Below are 23,494 nucleotides of genomic sequence, written 5' to 3' on the forward strand. Positions count from 1 at the left end.
GTCCTCAAAACAGCCTGGTACTGGCACAAGAACAGACATATAGATCAATGGAACAGAATAGAGAATCCAGATATCGACCCAAACCAATATGCGCATTTAATATTTGACAAAGGAGGCATGAGCATACAATGGAGTCAAGACAGTCTCTTTAATAAATGGTGTTGGGAAAATTGGACAGATACATGCAAAAAAATGAAACTAGATCACCAACTTACACCATACACAAAAATAAACTCAAAATGGGTACAGGACTTAAATATAAGACGGGAAACCATAAAAATACTAGAGGAATCCACAGGCAGCAAAATCTCAGACATATGCCAAAAGAACTTTTTCAGTGATACTGCCCCTAGGGTAATGGAAGCCAAACAGAAAATAAACAAATGGGACTACATCAAAATAAAAAGCTTTTGCACAGCAAAAGAAACCATCAACAAAACAACAAGAAACCCCACTGTATGGGAGAACATATTTGCAAATGGTATCACTGATAAAGGTTTAATTTCCAACATCTACAGGCAGCTTATACAACTTAATAAAAGGAAGATAAATGATCCAATAAAAAAATGGGCAACGGACCTAAATAGAAGCTTTTCGAAAGAAGACAGAAGGAAGGCCAAGAGACACATGAAAACATGCTCAAAGTCACTAATTATCCGAGAGATGCAAATCAAAACAACAATGCGATACCATCTCACACCTGTCAGAATGGCTATCATCAACAAATCAACAAACGACAAGTGTTGGCGAGGATGTGGAGAAAAAGGAACCCTCGTGCACTGCTGGTGGGAATGCAGACTGGTGCAGCCACTGTGGAGAACAGTATGGAGTTTCCTCAAAAAACTGAAAATGGAACTCCCATTTGACCCAGTAATCCCACTCCTAGGAATATATCCTAAGAAACCAGAAACACCAATCAGAAAGGATATATGCACCCCTATGTTCATAGCAGCACAATTTACAATAGCTAAGATTTGGAAACAGCCTAAATGCCCATCAGCAGATGACTGGATCAGAAAACTATGGTACATCTACACAATGGAATACTATGCTGCCGTAAAAAAGAAGGAATTACTACCATTTGTAGGCACTTGGATGGAATTAGAGAACATTATGCTAAGTGAAATAAGCCAGTCAATGAAAGAAAAATACCACATGATCCCACTCATTTGGGGATAATGAAAAACATTATAAACTGATGAACAAAAAGATAGTTACAGAGGCAGTAAAGCATCAAACAGACTGTCAAATTACAGTGGTAAGGTTAGGGAGAGGTGGGGGAAATAAGAGATCAACTGAAAGACTTATATGCATGTATATAAGAGTAACCAACGGATGCAAAACATTGGGGGGTGAGGGCATATATGGGAGTGGGGTGGGGGTCGGGGGCAATGATAAGATATGTACACATGTAATACCTTAATAAAAATTTGAAAAAAAAAAAAAAAAAAAAAAGAGAAAGAGCAAGATATTGAAAACCTATTTGAAGAAATAATGACAGAAAACTTCACCTACCTGGTAAAAGAAATAGGCTTACACACCCAGGAAGTGCAGAGAACCCCAAACAAAAGGAACCCAAAAAGGACTACACCAAGATACATCATAATTAAAATGCCAAGGGCAAAATACAAAGAGAGAATCTTAAAAGCAGTAAGAGAAAAAGAGTTAGTTACCTACAAGGTTGTACCCATACGACTGTCAGCTGATTTCTCAACAGAAACTATGAAGGCCAGAAGGGAGTGGCAAGAAATATTCAAAGTGATGAATAGCAAGAACCTACAACCAAGATTACTCTACCCAGCAAAGCTATCATTTAGAATTGAAGATCAGATAAAGAGCTTCACAGACAAGAAAAAGCTAAAGGAGTTCATCACCACCAAACCAGTATTATATGAAATGCTGAAGGGTATTCTTTAAGAAGAGGAAGAAGAGAAAGGTAAAGATAAAAAATTATGAACAACAAAGTGACAACAAATACATATCTATCAACAAGTGAATCTAAAAATCAAATGAATACAAAATCTGATGAACAGAATAAATTAGTGAATGTAATAGAATCAGGGGCATGGAAATGGAGTGGACTGACAATTCTCAGGGGGAAGGGGATGTGGGGGTGCAGGAAGAGATGAGACAAAGATATTATATGCATGTATGCAGTACCTATGGACGTGGACAGATTTTTATTCTAACAAGAATATAAATATGTTTCTCTAATAAAGATTTTTTTAACCTAGCAAAGGATAATACTTTCATATAAGTTTTATAGGGATATTTCCTTTTAAAATGGAGATATAGAAGGGTGATTTTTTAATATTAAGTAAAAGAAATAAATATGATTTTGTTTTTCTAATCAGAAGCACTACATGTATATTAATGAATAAAAATCATTACAAGATTTTTCATGTAGTTAGATCAGAAACCAGATTCTAATTATTTCCCTTATTACCTTACACAAATAAAACTTTTGATACCAGCTTGTTGTTTTCTTGGGTCCAATTCAAGGATATATTTGTAATATATGTGTATATCTTCTGCTGTAAAAAATTGAATCATTTATATTAATGGGTTTCAATTGAATATCATACTTGAGTCACCAACAATTGTACTGCTATGTTTTTCTTCTCTTTTCAGTTTCCACTTTACTGCCAGCAATTTTATTGCATGTTTATAAAGAGAGCACTATTCAGTTTGCGTAACTGGAAGCTGATGTTGCTACAGATATCAGTAATTGTCGTTGTCACTGCATATCTATTAACAACTCAAAACTTAAATTCTGAGGTACCCATCAGAGAAATTGATTTGAGTCAGTATGGTCGAACAGTTGTGCCTTACTCAGTTTCAGGGAAATCTGATTTGGCTATGAATTTCATAAAGAACCTTAAGATTTTTCTAATGTTTAAGAACCAAGAATTTCATGAAGTGCAAGGTAAGACCCATCTATAATAATAAAAGTGTAATATGATAATTAGACTGGACGTCCTTCCGGATGACCTTCCAGACGAAGCCAGGGCTGCAAGGAAATCCTGGGTCCCGAGTGCCTGCTGGCAGCCCAAGGGAAGCCCAGGTCCCAGGTGCCAGAGGGAAGCCAGTGCTGGCAGCCAGGGAAAGGAAGGCCTATTCTTGCATGAATTTCATGCATCGGGCCTCTAGTAGGAAATAAAGAGACTGCTGCTATATGAATATCACTTGCAAAAAAGAGATTTAACTGTGGTATTTAGCTACCCATTTCTTTCTTTTCCTACAAATGACCTTATAGGCAGCTAAATAAGAGGCAAAAAATGTACACTGAAGGCAACTGACCACAAAAGTAGTAAGTAATTAATGGATGTGTTTTGGCACTGGGTGGTCTTTCAGCTAATTGTATCACCATTCAGAGGATGGGTAAAATAGCCAAAATACTATTTTGTGAAATTTAGCATAGATTTTTATTCTAACAAGAATATAAATATGTTTCTCTAAGCTCTCATAGGGTGAAATGTTGGTTTTAAGAAGGGAGATTGTCCTTTAATCTAGTATATTGACCATTCTAAAAACAAGTGGCTGCCTTACCTGGTTTGGCTCAATGGATAGAGCATTGGCCTATGGACTGAAGGATCCTGGGTTCAATTCTGGCTAAGGGCACATACCCAAGTTTCGGGCTCTGTCCCCGGGGGGCTACGGGGGGTAATGCAGGAGGCAGCTGATCAATGAGTATCTCAGGTATCTCTCATATTGATGTTTCTCTCTCTCCCTCTTCCTTCCTCTCTGAATCAATGAAAATATTTTTAAAAAATATATTAAAACAAGTGGCTGAAGCCTTAATAGACTGACTCCTCAAACTAAGTTTTTGAAGATAGTATAAGTAACTATACTTAATTTGTTCAATGTTTATTTTCATAAAAACCATATTGAACACATTTTATGCATTTTTATTTTTGATGCTAAAAACACTCCTTTTATGTAGCTTATTTGTTATCTATTGTGTAGCAAATTGCCCCAAAACTTAGTGGATGGAGAATTTGAATTTTTGATATGGTGAAATGAACCTCTCTCCAAGAAAAGCAACAAAGTACTTAGAAAACAATATTTTCCCCCATTTTTAATCATTTTTATTTTCAATTATAGTTGACATATAATATTAGTTTCAGTTGTACACCCCAATGATTAGCCATCACACAACTTACTAAGTTATCATCCCAATAAATCTTGCACCCACCTGACACCATGAATAGTTATTAGAATATTGACTATATTTCCTATGCTATACTTTACATCCCATGACTATTCTGTAACAACCAACTTGAATTTCTTAATCCCTTCAACTTTTTCACCCAACCCTTCAATCACCCTCTCATCTGGCAGTCATCACAATGTTCTCTGCATGAATCTGTGTCTGTTCTGCTTGTTCATTTGTTTTGTTTTTTAGATTAAATTTTTGATAGAAATGTATTTATTGACTTTTTAAAAATATTTTTTTATTGATTTCAGAGAGGAAGGGAGAGGGAGAGAGAGATAGAAACATCCATGATGAGAGAGTCATTGATCAGCTGCCTCCTGCACACCCCCCACTGGGGATCGGGCCCACTACCTGGGCATGTGCCCTTGACCAGAATCGAACCTGGGACCTTTCAGTTTGCAGGCCGATGCTCTATCCACTGAGCCAAACCAGCTAGGGTTTTATTGACCTTTTATTACTCATATTTTTATCTTTTCTTTTTCTTCTTCTTAAAGATGACCATTTAACATTTTATATAATACTGTTTTGGTGGTGATAAACTCCTTTAGCTTTTTCTTGTCTGGGATGTCTTTATATGTCCTTCTATTCTAAATGACAGGTTTGCTGGGTAGAGTAATCATGACTGTAGGTCCTTTTTTTAAATTCTTTATTGTTTAAAGTATTACTTATGTCTCCTTTTTCCCCTACTGACCTCTCCCCAACCACCTCCCCCACACACATATGCCCCCTTCCCCATAGAGTCTGTGTCCATTGTTTATGCTTATACTAGAGGCCTGGTGCACAAGTTCATGCAACAGTGGGTTCCCTTGGCCTGGCCTGTGGGATCAAGCCAAAACTGGCTCTCCAACATCCCCTGAGGGGTCCCAGATTGCGAGAGGGTGCAGGCCAGGCTGAGGAATCCATCAGTGCACAATTGGGGCCAGGGAGGGATGCGGAGGTTGGCCAGCCGGAGAGGGACTGCGGGAGGGCTCCAAGGTTGTCCGGCCCGTCTCACTCAATCCCGATCGGCCAGACCCCAGCAACAAGCTAACCTACCAGTCAGAGCATCTGCCCCCTGGTGGTCAGTGCATGTCATAGCAAGCAGTTGAGCGGCCTTAGCATATCTTTAGCATATTACATTTGATTGGTTAAACGGCTGCCCAGATAACTGGACACTTAGCATATTAGGCTTTTATTATATAGGATGCATGCATTCAAGTCCTTTGGTTGATCTCTTCCCCGCTACCCTGCCTTCCCTCTGAAATTTGATGGTCTCTTCAATACTTCTCTATCTCTGGATCTATTTATGTTAATCAGTTTATGTTGTTTATTATATTCCACAAAGGAGTGAGATCATGTGATAATTATCTTTCTCTGACTGGCTTATTTTGCTTAGCATAATGCTCTCCATGTTCATTACTCTCCATCAGAACTCTCCATGCTGTTGTGAATGGTAAGAGTTCTTTCCTTGCTTTAAATGACTTTGAATATTTCTTACCACTTCCTTCTGGCCTGCAAAGTTTCTGTTGGGAAATCAGCTGACATCCTTGTAGGAATTCCACTGTAGGTAACTAACTGCTTTTCTTTTGGTGCTTATGAGACTCTCTCTTTGTCTTTAACCTTTTGTGTTTTAATTATCATGTGTCTTGGTTTGGAGCTCTTTGGGTTCATCTTGTTTGGAACTCTCTGCACTTCTTGAACTTGTATGTTTATTTCCTTCACCAAGTTGGCAAAGTTTTCTGTCATTTTTTTTCAAATAGGTTTTCAATTCCTTGCTCTTTCTCTCTTCTCCTTCCAGAATCCCCATGATGCAAATATTGGTATGCTTGAAGTTGTTCCAGAGGTTCCTTACACTATCCTGATTATTTTTTATTCCTTTTTCTTTTTGCTGTTCTGATTAGTGTTTTTTGCTTCCTTAACTTCCAAATAGCTGATTTGATTCTTGGTTTCATCTATTCTACTGCTGATAGTCTGAAAATTATACTTAATTTCAATTAGTATATCCTTCATTTCTACCTGGTTCTTTTTATGCAGTTGATATTCTCGCTAAATCATTGAGCCTCTTATAACCAGTGTTTTGAACTCTGCATCTAGTAGATCACTTGTCTCCATTCTTTTCAGTTCTCTTAATGAAACTTTGTTCTGTTCTTTCATTTGGGACATACTTCTTTGTCTCCTAATTTTGGCAGCCTCCTGTGTGTGTGTATGTATTAGGTAGGACTGCTACATCTCCCAGGCTAATGTAGTAGGTATTCTGTGGGATCTAGTGTTATAGTCTCTTGATCATCCAAGCTGGGCCCCACATTTGGGTTGTGTCGACCCTCCTATTGTAGTTGAGTCTTCATTGATGTTGGCCCATAAATGGGAGGTATTTACCCTCAGGCCAATCAGCTAAAAGGACTGGATATAAACACTGACCATCAACCATTTTATTATTGAAAGTGTTACAGATATCTTCTGTTATTCCCCCATTGACTTCATTCAACCCACTCCCACTCTATTGTGTGTCCAGAAGCTATGCATATATGCATATAAGTTATTTAGTTAATCTCTTCCTGCCCCCCTGAAATTAGTCAGTCTGTTGCATGATTCAATCTCTCTGTATCTGTTTTATTCATCAGTTTATTTTCTTCATTAGATTCCACATATAAGTGAACAGAACAAAGTGTCATTAAGATAACTGAAAAGAATGGAGACAAGTGATCTACTAGATGCAGAGTTCAAAACACTGGTTATAAGAGGCTCAATGAATTAGTGAGAATCTCAACTGCATAAAAAGAACCAGGCAGAAATGAAGGATATACTAACTGAAATTAAGTATAATTTGCAGACTATCAGCAGTAGAATAGATGAAACCAAGAATCAAATCAGCTATTTGGAAGTTAAGGAAGCAAAAAACACTAATCAGAACAGCAAAAAACATGTGATACATGTTTCTCTGACAAGCATATTTCACTTAACATAATACTCTCCAGTTCCCTCCATGCTGCCCCAAACTTTAAGAGATCATTCTTTTTTAGAGCTGAATAGTATTCCATTGTATAAATGTACCAGAGATTTTTAATTCACTCATCTGCTGATTTCAGATCTTAACTATTGTAAATAATTCTGCTATGAACACAGGAGTGCATATATTTTTTTCTGACTGGTGTTTCAGGCGTCTTAGGATATGTTCCTAAGAGTGGGATTACTAAATCAAATGGCAATTCCATTTTTAATTTTTTCAGGAAACTCCATGCTGTTTTGCAAAGTAGTTGTACCACTCTGCATTCCCACCAGCAGTGTACTAGTGGTCCCTTTTCTCCACATCCTCGCCAGTACTTGTCATTTCTTGATTTCTTGGTGATAGCCATTCTGACAGGTGTGAGATGATACCTCATTGTCATTTTAATCTGAATCTCTCTGATGATTAGTGATGTTGAGCATTGTTTCATATGTCTCTTGGCCTTTTGTATGTCCTCTTTGGAGAAGTATCTATTTAGGTCCTCTGCCCATTTTTTAATTGGGTTGTTTGTCTTTCTTTTGTTGAGTTGTGTGAGTACTTTATATATTTTTGGAGATTAACCACTTTATCAGATGTGTAGTTGGCATAAAGGTAATCCCATACAGGGGGTTCCCTTTTCAATTAGATTCTGGTTTTCTTTTGCTTTGCAGAAGCATTTTAGTTTGATGCAGTCCATTTGTTTATTTATCTTTTGTTTCTCTTTCCCTAGGAGATGTATCTGTGAACATTCTGCTATGTGAGATGTCTAATACTTTACTGCCTACTTTTTCTTCTAGGATTTTTATGATTTCACATCTTAGATTTGAGTCATTTATTTATTTTTAGTTTATTCTTATGTATGGTATAAGTTAGTAGTCTAGTTTAATTCTTTTGCATGTACATATCCAATTATCCCAACACCATTTATTAAAGAGACTATCTTTACTCCATTGTATGCCTTGCCTCCATTGTCAAATACTAATTGAACATAATAACTTGGGTCAATTTCTGGGTTTTCTGATCTGATCCATTAGTCTATATGCCTGTTGTTGTGCCAAGCTATTTTGAGTACAGTGGCTTTATAGTATAACTTTATATCTGGTATTGCGATCCTTCCAAATTTGTTCATCTTTCTCAAGATTGCTGTGACTATTTTGAGATGGAATGTTCATATGAATTTTTGGAATATTTGTTCTAAATATATGCCATTGGGATTGCATTGAATCTATAGATTTCTTTAGATAGTTAATCTTACCAATCCATGAACCAGTATAGTCTTCCACTTGTTTTATCTCCTTCTATCTCTTTTATCAAAGTCCTGTAGTTTTCTGAGTACAGGTCTTTTACTCCCTAGGTTAAATTTACTTATAAGTATCATAATTTTTTTTGGCCATGGTAAATGAGATTGTTTTTTGTTTCTCTATCTGAGAGATCAGTATTGTGTATTCTAATGCCATCAATTTCCAGGTGCTAATTTTGTGTCCTAATGCATTGCCAAATTCATTTATTAAATCTAGTAGTTTTTTGGTGGAGTCCTTAGAAATTTCTATGTATAATATCATGTCATCTGCACATAGTGAGAGTTTTATTTCCTCCTTTCCTATTCAGATGTCTTTTATGTTTTCTTCTTGTCTGATCGCTGTGGCTAAGACTTCTATTACTATGTTGAATAAAAGTGGTAAAAGCAGACAACCCTGTCTTGTTCCTATTCTTAGGGGGGGGATGTTTTTTGTTTTGCCCATTGAATATGATGTTGACTGTTATTACATTAAAGTATGATCTCTCTATTCCCATTTTGCTGAGAGGTTTTCTCAAAAAATGGCTGTTGGATTTTGTTGAATACATTTTTCTTGGTCTATTAATATGACCATGTGATTTTTGTCTTCATTTTGTTAATATGATCTATCACATTTATTGATTTGCAAATATTGTAGCAGCATTACATCCCTGGAATAAATCCCACTTGGTCATGGTGTATGATCTTTTTAATATATTGCAAGGCCTGATTTGCTAATATTTTTTGAGGATTTTAGCATCTATGTTCATCAGGGATATTGGCCTGTAATTCTCTTTCTTTGTAGTGTCTTTATCTGGTTTTGGAATTAGGATGATGCTGGCCTAGTAAAAAGAGCTTGGAATGTTTCTTCCTCTTAGATGTTTTGGAATAGTTTGAGGAGGATAGATAGGTGTTAGTTCTTCCATGAATGTTTGATAAAACTACCCTGTGAAACCGTCTGGACCAGGGCTTTTGTTTGCTGAGATTTGGGTGTGTTGTTGTTTTTTACTGCTTCAATTTCATTAGTTGTTATCGGCCTATTCGGGTTTTCTGATTCTTCCTGATTCAATTTTGGAAGAATGGTTTGTTTGTTTTTTCAAATTTTATCCATTTTGTCCAGGTTGTTCGGCTTGTTGGCATATAGTTGTTCATAATATTTTCTTACAGTTCTTTGTATTTCTGTGACATCAGTTGTTACTTCACCACTTTCATATCTGATCTTATTTATTTTGGGTCTTCTCTCTTTGTTTCTTGATGAGTCTGGATAAAGGCTCATCAATCTTGTTTATGTTTTCAAAGAACCAGCTCTTGGGTTCATTGATATTTTGTTATTGTTCTTTTTCAGTCTCTATATTATTTATTTCCACTCTGATCTTTATTATTTTCTGCCTTCTACTTACTCTGGGCTTTTCTTGTTCTTTTTTGATTCTTTTAGTTGTAGTGTTAGATAGCTTATTAAACTCTTTCTCATTTCTTGAGAAAGGCTGTAATGCTATGAACTTCCCTCTCAGAACTGCTTTTGCTATGTCCAATAGATTTGGGGTTGTTGTGTGTTCATTTTCCTTTGTGTCCAGGAAGTTTTTTATTTCTTCAATTTCAATGATAACCCATTCATTGTTTAATAACATAGTATTTAGCCTCCATGTATTTGAATGTTTTTGAGTGTTTTATTGTGATTGATTTCTAGTTTCATGCCACTGTGATCCAAGAAGATGTTTGATATGCTTTCAATCCTTTTAATTTTGCAGAAACTTATTTGTGTCCTGACATGTGGTCTATCTTTGAGTATGTCCTGTGTGCACTTGGGAAAAAAATGTATTCTGCAGCTTTGAAGTAGAATATACACTAATAAAAGAAAGATGCAAACTGACCATACGTCTGCAATGCCCACCAGCCAATCAGGAGTGAGTATGCAAATTAACCCAACAAAGATGGTGGGTTAATTTGCATACACAGGCGCCAAGCAGCCTGAGTCCCAGGGATGGGCACCAAGCCCACAGCCTCCTGGGACCATCACTGGCACCGCCAAGCCAAACCCGCAGCCTCCTGGGACTATCGCCGGCACCACCAAGCCATGCCCGCAGCCATCCGGGACTATTGCCGGCCCTGGGAGGCGAGCACAGGCTGTGGCCCAGCACAGGCCCAGAGTAAAACGTTGACAGCAAGTCCTTTCAGTATAATTGGGGCATTAGAGGCACACAGAATGATCATTTCCTTTTCTATGAAACACATAACTCTGACACACTATTTACAATTAAATAAGTTCCATATATTTTGACATTTTACAGCCCTGAAAAGTTACATATAATGATCAGCAAAGTGAGAAGATGAAAAGAATTTTTAGGCTTTTAAAGATGTAACTAATTTCTAGAAAACACACCAATTCAAAAAAGTGATGGTTTTATTGTCCTATAGGACATTAACCAGATTGTATCTAATTTAGCAGTTTTACTTTAGGTTTTCATCTTTGGCAATCTCATTTGGAACAGCATTATCATCCTGCCAGTCCCTTCAACGAGTTAAACAGAACTTTTGCATCTGCTATTATGTATTTTAATAAGAATTATGTATTTAACACATGCAAAATTTTGTTTTGACACAATAAAATATCATTTGATTCTTCCCTGGAACACAGAAAAGCACAAATTTGAATCATTGGTGTGGCTTAAGCTAATTTTCCAAATATTGTTAATAAAATTCATGTAGGGATCTTCACAGCGCCAAGAATTCTCTCTTTCAGGCCTACTTATTCAGCATCTCCAAGGAGGAGGCCTGTTGTTTTATGTTTTGTTTTGTTTTGTTTTGTTTTTTAATACTCACCAGAGGATATTTTTTCACTACTTTTTTAGAGAGAGTGTACCAGAGGAAGAGGGAGAGGGACAGGGAGAGGGAGAGGGAGAGGGAGAGGGAAAGGGAGAGGGGCAGGGAGAGGAAGAGGGAGAGGGAGAGGGAGAGGGAGAGGGAGAGGGAGAGGGAGAGGGAGAGGGAGAGGGAGAGGGAGAGGGAGAGGGAGAGGGAGAGGGAGAGGGCCCACCCTCGCCAGCAGTCCTGCCTCTGTGTGTGAGCTGCAGAGGAAACACCTTTTCTGACAGCTCATTGGCTAAGCTCCCTGTACACCACTCACAGTGTTCTTGGTAACTTGCCTAATAAGAATCCAAGAAGGTGATCTAAGGGTTTTTCCACCACACTCCTGGAGGAAAAAACGAAGGTCCGCTACTGGAGGGCTAAGAAATGTCATATCCTGCCCTAGCCAGTTTGGCTCAGTGGCTAGAGCCTCAGCCTGATGACCACAGGGTGCAGGTTAGATTCTGGTCAAGGGCATGTACCTAGGTTGCAGGCTCCTCCCTAGCTGGGGCCCAGGTCATGGCTCATTCAGAAGGCAACCAATTGAAGCGTCCTTCTCACATTGATGTTTCTCTCTGTCTTTCCCTCTCTCTTCCATGCTCTCTAAAAATCAATGGAAAAATATCCTAGGGTGAGGATAAAAAAAAAAAAAGAAAGGAAGGAAGAAATGTCATATCCTATGAAAGAGACATCTTGAAAATGCCTAAAGAAAGTTGTCATTTTTTTCCTGGTGAAGGGACTGGAGTCCGTGTTGATGAAAACACCTTGGTGGCTGTGGTGGCCAGCAGTGGTAGCAGCAGCGGGGTGATGGGGGTGGTGCCTTCCCCTGATCAGCAAGATAGCCTCCTGCAGAGGGAGGCCTACTGACGGCTTAGGCCTGCAGGGAGCAGGCCTAAGCCATCAGTGGGACATCCCCTGAGGCAGTGGTTCTCAACCTTTCTAATGCCTTGACCCTTTAATACAGTTCCTCATGTTGTGGTGACCCCCAACCATAAAATTATTTTTGTTGCTACTTCATAACTGTAATTTTGCTACTGTTATGAATCGTAATGTAAATATCTGTGTTTTCCGATGGTCTTAGGCGACCCTGCTAGTGTAGACCATCAGAAAACACAGATATTTACTTTACGATTCATTAACAGTAGCAAAATTACAGTTATGAAGTAGCAACGAAAATAATTTTATGGTTGGGGGTCACCACAACATGAGGAACTGTATTAAAGGGTGGTGGCATTAGAAAGGTTGAGAACCACTGCCCTGAGGGCTCCTGGACTGTGAGAGGGGGCAGGATGGGCTGAGGAATGCCCTCCCCCCAAGTGCACAAATTTCATGCACCGGACCTCTAGTATCGTAATAAACAGTTTGTCTCTGAATGAAAGCATAAGAGGAAGTCATTCTTTTGTTGAAAGATTAGCATACATTCATACTGGTTTGTAACTATTTTTTATAATCTTTATTGCCCCGGCCCGCGGGGCAACAACGAGGGCACGCAGGAACCACCTAAGAGAATGAAACAAACAAGGAATGCGAAGAACAGAGGCAAGACAGGGTTCTGATCAAGCCTCGTTTTTTATTCGAGCGTTGCGGTATATAAGCACTCAGGAGGGGAGGGGTAGGATAAGGAGTTGCCATGGGATGATTGGTTGGGGACTGGGTATCTGTCCTAGCTGATTGGTTTTTCTGATGTGGGAGGTTCTTCTGGCCCTTGGCACACGCAGGCTTCTTTGGCGCGTGCGGGCTTTCTTTGTTCTTGCTTAATCAGGAAGTAGGGCTGACCAGGAAGTGAGACCGAACTCTGCTTTTATGGCTCCCGGCATCTCCTCCCTTTCTGTTTTTAAGCGGGAGTGGGCTTTAACCGAGCGAGGGAGTAGTGACCCGGCTCCTCCCGTGGGTTTCCCAAGCCCACAGGTAACGGCTCTCGGTATCTTTTGGGGAGGAGAGATAGAGCCTGGAATTAAGGCCAGAGAGTCTTCCCTGCGGTGGCTGCACCTGTCTTAGGTCGGGAGACTCGGGATTCCTGGTTTAATGCCTGCATTACCCGTCATCGGCCTAACTGAATCGCTCTGATCCAGTGCCTGTCTTAGGTTGCAGGTAGGGTCTATAGAAGAGCCCCTCAGTGTATGCCGTCTCCTCTTACCCGTCATTGGCTGCCAGCCAACCTCACCAGGGCTTGCTTCATTAGACAGCATCCGAGTAGGATGTGGTATGGGCATCTCTGTTGGCCATCTAAGAGAAAAAAATTTGATAGATACCAACCTCTATGTAAGCCAGGTATACTCTCAGGGAAAACCAGAGGGGGTCGAAAGATTATGGGACCTTCCCTTGCAGTGCTTTGCTCTGCATTCAGCTCGGTGCCCATACCTTTCTCCTGGAGGGGAGTAGGTAAGCATTCCTCTGGTCATCATGCTGTCCCCGTGGGGAGGGAGCGCTGGTAGAGGTCATAGTCCTGTTCACGGTCAGCCTCAGCTAAGCGGTGATAATGTACTTGTATGGGTTTGGCTATGAGGGAATCTATTTGTTGTTTGATAAAATGTGTGAGCCTTCTAAAGGCCCACGGTCCAAAAGCAAGGAGTAGGAGTAGACCGACTAGAGGGCCTAGGATAGAGGGTAATAGGGTTGAAAGCCGGGGGGGGGTGTTAAACCATCGTTCTACCCAATCTTGATTTTGTTCTCTTAGCTTTCGCCTTTTCTCTAATCTATCTCTAACTTTTGTCAGTGAGTCTTTAATAACCCCAGAATGGTTAACATAAAAGCAGCATTGTTCCTCTAAGGCGGCGCAGAGGCCTCCCTGTTGTAGAAGAAGTAGATCCAGGCCTCGTCGGTTTTGGAGTACCACCTCGGCTAGAGACGTCATGGATTCTTGTAGATGAGAAATGGCACCTTCTAGACTTTTGATGTCCTCATCAATAGCTTCTTGTACTTGGTTGTAATATTGATTGGAAAGAACAAGAGAGGTTATTCCGACCCCTGTACCCGTGGCGCTGAGGCCTAAGAGGGTGGCCACCGTGAGGGTTGTAATAAGTTCCCTTTTCTGTCTGAGGGAAGGATCAGGGGAGGCATTGTCGGGGAATAACGAGTGGGAAAATTGGTCATCACTAAGATAGGATACTTTAGGAACTAAGGAAACTTGTACACAAAAGGAGTTACTGAGGAGGGGGGCATAGATGCACGGTGTCAGGCCATCACTGCAGGCCTACCATGTGTTATTGTTAGGAATTAAATATTCTTGATTATTCTGAGGGGTAATTATTTGATTACAGAGGTGCCGATGTGAAGTAGGCACGGGCCCTAGGCAGAGTCCCGATCCAGAGACAGCCTGGAGTGTTATTTTTCCCTGTCCACTGTGTTGCCAACGGCATTGAGTGATGTTCTGAACAATGGAGTAATTGTTGAGCGTTGCTATGCCTTCATAGAAGGGAGGGATGGCGGAGAGACACAACCAACAGGACTGGGTGATATCAGGGTTAGATTGGTTTAGGGTGTGGAAGGTAGCAGAGAGTAAGGATAACATAGAGTCCTTGGTGGATGAAGGTCTAATGGGAGGCAGTATGGGAGCCGGAATTGTGGGGGGAGTATTGGAGTTTGTTTTGGTAGGTAGTGGTTTTAGAGAAGACTTATTCTTGTCAGCTAGGGGGATAGCTAAGTTAGGGCCGATACTGACCAGGGGTGTGGATGGTGTGGCTCGTAGTTTAATAGTGAGGACACCTCCATAGTCTGTCCCGGAAAGATATTGTCTAATTCCAAAATCTACTCCAGAAGTCCAGCCTGAATAAGTTTTGCCTTTATCTGTGAAGGAAATGAGGAGTCTGTTGCAGGGTTTTTGTGGCGTCTTTGGATTATGACCTCTAAGTGGATAATTATCACAATTATTTAGGGTCAGGGGATCTCTAGAGAAAATTACAAGGGCATCAGGCCTTGGGTTTAACCAAGGTGCCTGTGATTCACATCCCCAAGTGGCACAAAAGTGGGATTCAGTGCCTCCACATTGTTTAATTTTTGCTCTATTACCTCGGGTGCTGGGGCAGATGTAAAAATCTACCTTGCCTTGACTACAGGGGTTCCTGGCAGGCCCTGGTTCCATAATATCCATGAGATCGAAGTTGAGAGTGGGGAAGAAGGTGTTCAATGGGGCAATGCGTGTGGTGGAATATAGTACTTTACCGTCGATGTATGAGGTGACAGACCATGTTTGGTTGAAGGGTTGATGACGACTGCAGCTGACAGAGACGATCGTTAGGAGGATGGTGAGGGATGTAGCCATTGATGTAGCCATTGGATGATAAATCTACTGTCTTTCTGGATCCCAGCAGGGGCAGAAAAGGTTGCCTCCTGGAACAAGCCTTGGGTCTCGGCGGCACTCGTAGAGGGCAGTGATAGAGATGATAAGCAGGAGAAGAATGATGATGACCCAGACGTACCAAAGCATTTCCAGCAGTCACTTCTCAGTCTGGCTAGGCGTTGTATTTTTCTGTGTCTGTGGATAGAGAAGGGTTTATCTCAGGGATTTCTTTCCCTGGAGGAGATTTGGTTATTTCTCGGGGGAAGGGGGGTCTATGGGTTTTATAAGTCGTTCCGGTAGCCATCAGGGTCCTTCTCCTTGCGTGTCATAAACACATGCGGAGCCTCGTCCCCAGATGAGGACCGGATCTGGACCATGCCATTTTGAGGTTAAAGGATCTTTCCACATGACTTTTGCATATTGATTTTTTGTTTCCTGGTGCCAGAACCAGTCGGCAGCCGAGTTTCCTTCTTTGTCTAGTTGTAAGAAATTTAATGTAAATAACGCATGATTTAAAAGGTTACAGGGGGAGCCTCTGCTGGGATAAATATTATTTGTTTTTAGCTTATTTATGGTGTTTTTTAGGGTTTGATGAGCTCGTTCTACTACTATTCCTTGTCCTTGGGGGTTATAAGGAATGCCAGTGGTGTGTTTAATGTGGAATTGATGGCAGAAATTTTGGAATGCCTGAGAGGTATATCCAGGTCCATTGTCAGTTTTGATTTTTTGAGGCTTCCCCAAAACGGTAAGGCATTGGAGGACATGAGCTATGATATTTTTAGAGGCTTCTCCGCTATGGATGGTGGCGAAAATAAACCCACTGTAGGTGTCAATGGTGACATGGACATATTTAAGGTTGCCAAATTCAGGGATGTGGGTAACGTCCATCTGCCAGATCTCGTTGGGGAGTATACCTCTAGGGTTGACTCCCAGGTGAGGGAGGGGTAAGAGAGTGACACATCCAGGGCAGCTTTTAATGATGTTTCGGGCTTGTTCTCTAGTAATTTTGAATAGAAGGCGGAGGGTGTTAGCGTTGAGGTGGTGGATACTGTGGGCCTGTTGGGCCTGGGAAAGGGGATCTAAGGAAAGGGAGTATATAAGTCGGGTGTTTCGGTCTACCACGGTATTGCCTTGAGAAAGGGGGCCGGGAAGGTCTAAGTGGGCCCTTAGGTGTCCAATGAAGAAGGGGGCTAGTCTATTTGTAATTAGCGTTTGTAATTGCTGAAAAAGGGGGACTGCATTGGTGGTGGGTTTGATGTGAGGGACAGTTTCTAGTAGAGGAATGGAGGATGCTAGATAGGAGCTATCAGTATAAAGGTTAAAAGGGGTGGTGGGCAATTTGGAGAAGACTTGTAGAACAGCAAATAGTTCAACAAGCTGTGCAGATTTGAAAGGGGATTTAATAGTGAATTCTTGACTATCAATGGTGTATGCTGCCATGCCAGTAGAGGATCCATCTGTGAATACTAGGGATGCTTGCTTAAGGGGGCTCTTAGATGTGATCTTTGGAAATATAAAAGGGTGTATTTGCGCAAATTGGAGTAATTTATTAGGAGGGTAATGATTATCTATTATTCCCTGGAACTCGGAGAGGGAAATAACCCAATCATCATCCTGTTGGAGGAGCCAATTAATTTGTTCTTTTGTATAGGAAAGTATAATATGATCGGGGTCTCGACCAAAATATTGACGGCTCCGTTCCCTGCCTAATCGGAGGATTTTGGTTATTAATGATGGATATGGAATAAGAACTCGGGAGGGGGATGAGGGTAAATGGATCCAGAGTAAGGGGTTGTCCTGCCATAAAACTCCTGTAGGTGTGTGGGTAGTAGCACAGATGATAAGCGAAAAAGGTTTATTATAGGATAGGAAGGTAATTTGTTGCTGCTGGATGGCAATTTCAACCTTGGAGAGGGAAGATTTAGCCTCTGAAGAGAGTTTACGGGGGGAAAGGGGATCAGGGTCTCCTTGTAGGATATCAAAGAGGGGTTTTAAATCTCCCGTCATTAGTCTTAAGTAGGGTCTAAGCCAGTTGATATCTCCTAAGAATTTCTGGAAATCATTGAGGGTTTGTAATTGATCAGTTCTTAATTGAATTTTTTGAGTGGTAATGGTGTTTTGATTTAGCTCGAAACCAAGATAGTAATAGGGGTCTTTAAGCTGTATTTTGTTAGGAGCTATTCGAAGCCCCCAAAGAGGAAAGACGGGCAGCCAGTTCTTGGCTGCATTTGAGGACTTCAGAGCATGAAGCTCCTGCTAGGAGAATGTCATCCATGTAATGTATAATGTAGATGGAAGGCCAGCAAGGTCTGAGAGGATCTATAGCTTGGGCCACAAATTTCTGGCATAGGGTGGGGCTATTCGCCATGCCTTGAGGGAGTACTTTCCATTGGTACCGGGGCATAGGTCCTTTAAAATTAGTAACGGGGAGACTGAACGCAAAACGTTCTCTGTCTTGGGGGTGCAGGGGGATGGTGAAAAAACAATCCTTGAGGTCAATAATAATTTTGTAATAGTTGGCGGGAATGGCAATAGGGGAGGGAAGGCCTGGTTGGAGGGCTCCCATCGTGAACATGGTTTTGTTGATTTCCCTGAGGTCTTGGAGAAGTCTCCACGTTCCTGTTTTCTTCTTAATTATGAATATGGGAGTATTCCAAGGAGAGGTAGTGGGTTCTAAATGTCCAGCAGCCAATTGCTCCTGTACTAACTTAGTGGCAGCTGTAAGTTTTTCGTTATTTAGAGGCCACTGATCTACCCAAACGGGGGAATCAGATTTCCATTTTATCTTGTCCACGTGGGGTACAGGAAAGTCAATGGCCGCTAAGGAAAATGTTCACTCCCTAGGCCTGAACGATTGTTCCTTGGTGTTATGGATAATGGGGCCTTTATTCCCTGTTTGTTTCTCCCCAGTCCTTGCCCTGGTAAAAACCCTTGGTTGAGCATCTGTTGAGTAATAACTTCGATGGGGCTACACATGATGAGCTTTAATTGGGATAAGATATCCCGCCCCCAAAGGTTGACAGGTAGGCCCGGAACAATGTAGGGCTGTACCTGTCCGGAATTACCCTCGCTGTCTTTCCAAGTTAATATTTTTGAGCTTTGTTTTGGGTTGGTGGACTGACCAATTCCCTTAAGGTGAGACAGGGAGACCTCGCAAGGCCAGCTTGGTGGCCAGTGTTGGTCTGAAATTACTGTGGCATCGGCCCCTGTGTCGACTAAGCCTCTAAAGGTCTTTCCATCTAATTGTAGGGTTAATAACGGTCTCTCTGGAGTAATCTGCTGTACCCAGTAGGTATCAGATGACCCGAGGGCGGATTCCTGTCTGGGGCATTGGGAGTGACTCTTATTAGTAGGTTTTAGGGGGAGTAAGATAAGTTGGGCTATTCTCTTTCCCTTGGGAATAGATATAGGCCCGGATGGGGCTGAAGCTAGGAGGGTGATTTGATCTGTATAATCATTGTCGATGACCCCAGGGGTAATGTGGAGGCCAGCTAATGTGGAGCTTCCTCGGCCTAATACTAAGCCAAAGGTCTCGGGAGGTAAGGGTCCAAACGTCTCTGTAGGGAGGAGTTGAATGCCTTGATCGGGAATTAATATTGAGTCGGCGGCAGCACAGAGGTCCAATCCTGCACTGCCGGGGGTGGCCCGGAGGAGGGAACTGACTCCTGAGTGTGAAGGATCTGTTGAGGGGGTAGCGTCTGTGGGACGAATCAGATAGCCCCCTGATTCAGTCCCTGGTTTGGGGCCGAGGGCTGGCCCCTCTGGAAGTTTCCCTGTTTTGGTGGTAAAGGCTTGCCCTCTATATCCGTTTTAGAGTAGCATTCCTTAGCCCAGTGAAGACCGCGCCGGCAGTGTGGGCAGGGGGTTCTAGGGGGTTTTCGATCTGATGAGTTGTTAGAGGGGGGTTTCTGGAGGGTTGGTGTCTGAGGCTCCTTTGTAGGACAGTCATGAGCAAAATGCCCAGGTTGTTTACAGTTATAACAGGCTCTTTGTTTTTCCGGGCCGAAGTTCTTTAAAGCTGCCCCTATAGCTAGGCCAAGAGAGTGGGAAGTACCAATCCCTGAACATAACTTGATATAATTAGAAAGGCTCCCACACCGGTACGGTCTTAAGGTTTCCTGACATATCGGTTGGCGTTCTCATAGGCAAGATGTTTAATAAATGTGCTCTCATTCTCGCCCTCGCCAATCAGCCGTTCCGAGGCATCAGTGAGGCCACTGACGAAATCGCTATAAGGCTCATCAGGGCCCTGTCGGACCTTGGCCAAGGAGGTTGTGGCTGAGCCCTTTGGGGGGAGTCGGCGCCAGGCCTTAAGGCCTGCATTTTGAATTTGAGCTAATAACCCAGGGGGGAAGGCCGCCTGTGCCTCATTGGAGTCATAGGGACTCCGGCCGAGTAACTTACCTCTCATCCAAGAGCGCGAGGTTTTGCTTTCACTATTGCGCTGGGCGGTTTCTCGGCAGTTTTCTCCAGAGGATATATTCACCCCCCGAGAGTGTCGCTTGGGTTAGAGAGATCCAATCATTAGGAGTTAGCCAGCGATCACTCAGGCTTTCGAGTATAGCTACTGTATAAGGAGCCGTGGGCCCGTAATTAGTAACCGCCGCCTTTAAATCTTTTATGTGTTTAAGGTTTAGGCGACGGTATTTCTGATTCTTGTGTTGGGGCTCAGGGTCTGGGTCCTCTGTTTCAGAGTCATTATCTGTAGGGTCTTGATCAGGATTTGGGGAGTCTGGGGGAGTATCATCTTCATCAGGGGAGTTTTCTTCCTCTTCCCCTATATCTTTTGAGGGGGGTTTAGGGCCGCGACTGCGGGTGACTGGGAAGGCAAGGAGAGGGGGTTTGTTTTTAGCCGATAGAGCCTGGGGCGGGGCTTTAGTTTTAGTTTTTCGTCTGTTGGGGGGTGATTTTGTTGAGGGAGGAGTATTCTGTTGGGTAGGACTTAGGGTGGAAAGCTCAGCCTCGGGGGCTTGAATTTCTTTAATAAGTTGGACATGCTCTCGTTTCTGCTGTAAAATTTCCTTTAAAGAAGAAACTTCTCGAGCAAGGGTTATTTTAGCTTGTCTGATGGGGTCAGATGGACAGGAGTTAAAATCTGGAAGAGGAGAAGGATGAACTAGGGAATTGGGATTATAGGGGGGGCGGGTCTGTGAAGCGCCAGGGCAGTTAGGCGCCAAGGGTCATCATGATAGCAAGCCGCCTCCTCATCTAAGGTTTCTTGTTCTTCGGGGGTTAGGTGATCCGAGTAATCTTTTTTAAAGGTAAGCGAGGAGTAGATATTGGGGATTTTTTCTTGTGGTTTTTCTGGTTCTTTTTTAATATTTAAAGGTTCTTGGTCTTTAGGGTCTCTGGGGGTTCTCCTGGGAGATCTATAACGACTGAAGGGCATGTTGAGGGGGGATGGGAGTTTTCCTTAAGAATCTCCTCTCCTGTTTTGATGACCTCTTTAACATCAGGGTCCTGAGAATGGATTTTTAGAATGTCATGAATTAGGTTCCAATAAGAAAAGGCAGTAACGGGAATCTTCTCAGGGCCAAAGGCCCGATAAAAATCCTGTAGGGCATCTCCCACCCGTTCCCCGCGTTTTTGATTAATAGTTCCTTCTAGGGGGAACCAAGGGCAGGTATCATGAACAAACTCAAAGAACTGCCTAAGGTCTTTTCTTTTAACCGTTATTCCTCGCGCTCTGAGGGACATCTTGAGACCGTCAAGGAACATTTCATGGGTACTCAAAGAATTCCCCATTATTGGTCGACTGGATGGCTCTCCGAGTGACTTCCTCCCCAATGTAAGCTTCCGGGACGTATAATCCCCGTCCAGGTCAGCCTGAATTTTCCCGTCAACCCAGGGATTCAGGCGGAATTACTCTCTTTTCGACTCTACCCTTTACTCCCTTACTTGCGTGAAACAGTCGGTAGGTATAATCCGCCTACACGGATCCGCACAGACGGGAATACCCCTTTTGCCCTCGTCAGGCGAGTAGGAATTCCCTTTGTTGAGTCTGTGAGGTGAACGACCTTTTGTTCAAAGCAAGCTCAAGGTTTTAAGAGTAGGTCTAATTGGAGAGAATTCGCGACAAGAAGGCCGGGCGACGATACTAATTCAAGTGAATCAGAGTTCTCACAGCCGGAGATGGGTACCCTTCACTCTTCCCCAAATCGACAAGTGAGGGCTTATTAGTGGGCAGGAAGGAATCGACCAAGAGAGCCAATAATAGCAGTTGAGCAAAAAGGGGTGAAATGTTCTGAAATCTTGTTTGAAAAATCGTCTACCTACCTTACTCCGATCTGTCTCACGGCGGGTGGGACCGTGGCGATCTAGTGCTGAGTCTTCATTCGAGGGTCCTCGCGGCGACTCTGGGGGGGTGCCTGGCCAGGGCTTCTCCGGTAGACGTTCTCGTCGGGGGTCCCTAGGGTGCCCCACGTTGGGCGCCAATTTGCCCCGGCCCGCGGGGCAACAACGAGGGCACGCAGGAACCACCTAAGAGAATGAAACAAACAAGGAATGCGAAGAACAGAGGCAAGACAGGGTTCTGATCAAGCCTCGTTTTTTATTCGAGTGTTGCGGTATATAAGCACTCAGGAGGGGAGGGGTAGGATAAGGAGTTGCCATGGGATGATTGGTTGGGGACTGGGTATCTGTCCTAGCTGATTGGTTTTTTTGATGTGGGAGGTTCTTCTGGCCCTTGGCACACGCAGGCTTCTTTGGCGTGTGCGGGCTTTCTTTGTTCTTGCTTAATCAGGAAGTAGGGCTGACCAGGAAGTGAGACCGAACTCTGCTTTTATGGCTCCCGGCACTTTATGATTTTTTTTTAATTTGCATCTCTCTGAGGATTAGTGATGTTGAGCATTTTTTCATATGTCTCTTGTCCATTTGAATGTACTATTTGGAGAGAATTTCTATTTAGTTCCTCTGCTCATTTTGTAAAAATATGTTTTTATCTATTTCAGAGAGAGTAATGGAGAGGGACAGAGGGATAGAAACATCAATGATGAGAGAGAAAGTACCCAACTGGGAATTGAGCCCATAACCCAGGCTTTGCCCTCACCAGGGATCAGACTTTGACCTACAAGTTCATGAATTGCTGGTCAACCACTGAGTCACACCAGCCAGGCTCTCTGTCCATTTTTTAATTGGATTGTTTGTCTTCTTTTGTTGAGTTGTATGATTACTTTTTATATTTTGGATATTAACCCCTTATCTGATGTATCATTGGCAAAAAATGCTCTCCCAAGCAATGAGTTCCCTTTTCAATTTGATGATGGTTTCTTTTGCTTTGCAGAAGCTTTGTGGTTTGATGTAGTCCAATTTGTTTATTTTTTTTCTTTGTTGCTCTTGCCCTAGGACATGTAGTAGTGAAAATTATGCTACATGAGATGACTGATATTTTGCTGCCTACATTTTTTTCTAGGATTTTTATGATTTCACAACCTACATTGAAGTCTTTTATCCATTTTGAGTTTATTCTTGTGTATGGTGTAAGCTGGTTGTCTGTTTTAATATTTTTGCATGTACCTGTCCATTATCCCAACACCAGTTATCAAAGAGACTGGCTTTACTTCATTGTATGCTCTTGTCTCCTTTATTAAATACTAGAGGCCCGGTGCACGAAATTCGTGCACGGGGGGGGGGGGTGTTATCCGTCAGCCCAGCCTACACCCTCTCCAATCTGGGACCCCTCAGGGGATGTCCAACTGCCCATTTAGGCCCGATTCCAGTGTTGGACATCCCTCTCACAATCCAGGACTGCTGTCTCCCAACTGCTCGCCTGCTTGCCTTCCTGATTGCCCCTAACCGCTTCTGCCTGCCAGGCTGATCACCCCCTAACCACTCCCCTGCCAGCCTGATTGATGTCTAATTGCTCCCCTGCCAGCCTGTTTGTCCCTAACTGCCTTCCTCTACAGGCCTGGTCACCCC

General features: G+C 42.4%; 1 protein-coding gene across 1 annotated transcript in view; it reads left to right on the forward strand.

Annotated features, from left to right (window-relative positions):
• Positions 1-23,494, forward strand: part of LOC308252652 (phospholipid-transporting ATPase ABCA3-like) — a gene marked incomplete at both ends in the record, with an annotated part of 430,835 nt that overhangs the window by 273,261 nt on the left and 134,080 nt on the right. The window contains one exon of the mRNA XM_080677417.1: positions 2,632-2,926. Coding sequence (XP_080533543.1) covers positions 2,632-2,926 — 295 coding nt within the window. The remainder of the gene's footprint in view (positions 1-2,631; positions 2,927-23,494) is intronic.

The sequence above is a fragment of the Plecotus auritus genome (assembly GCF_963455305.1).
Source record: "Plecotus auritus genome assembly, chromosome: 7".
Taxonomy (NCBI): Eukaryota; Metazoa; Chordata; class Mammalia; order Chiroptera; family Vespertilionidae; genus Plecotus; species Plecotus auritus.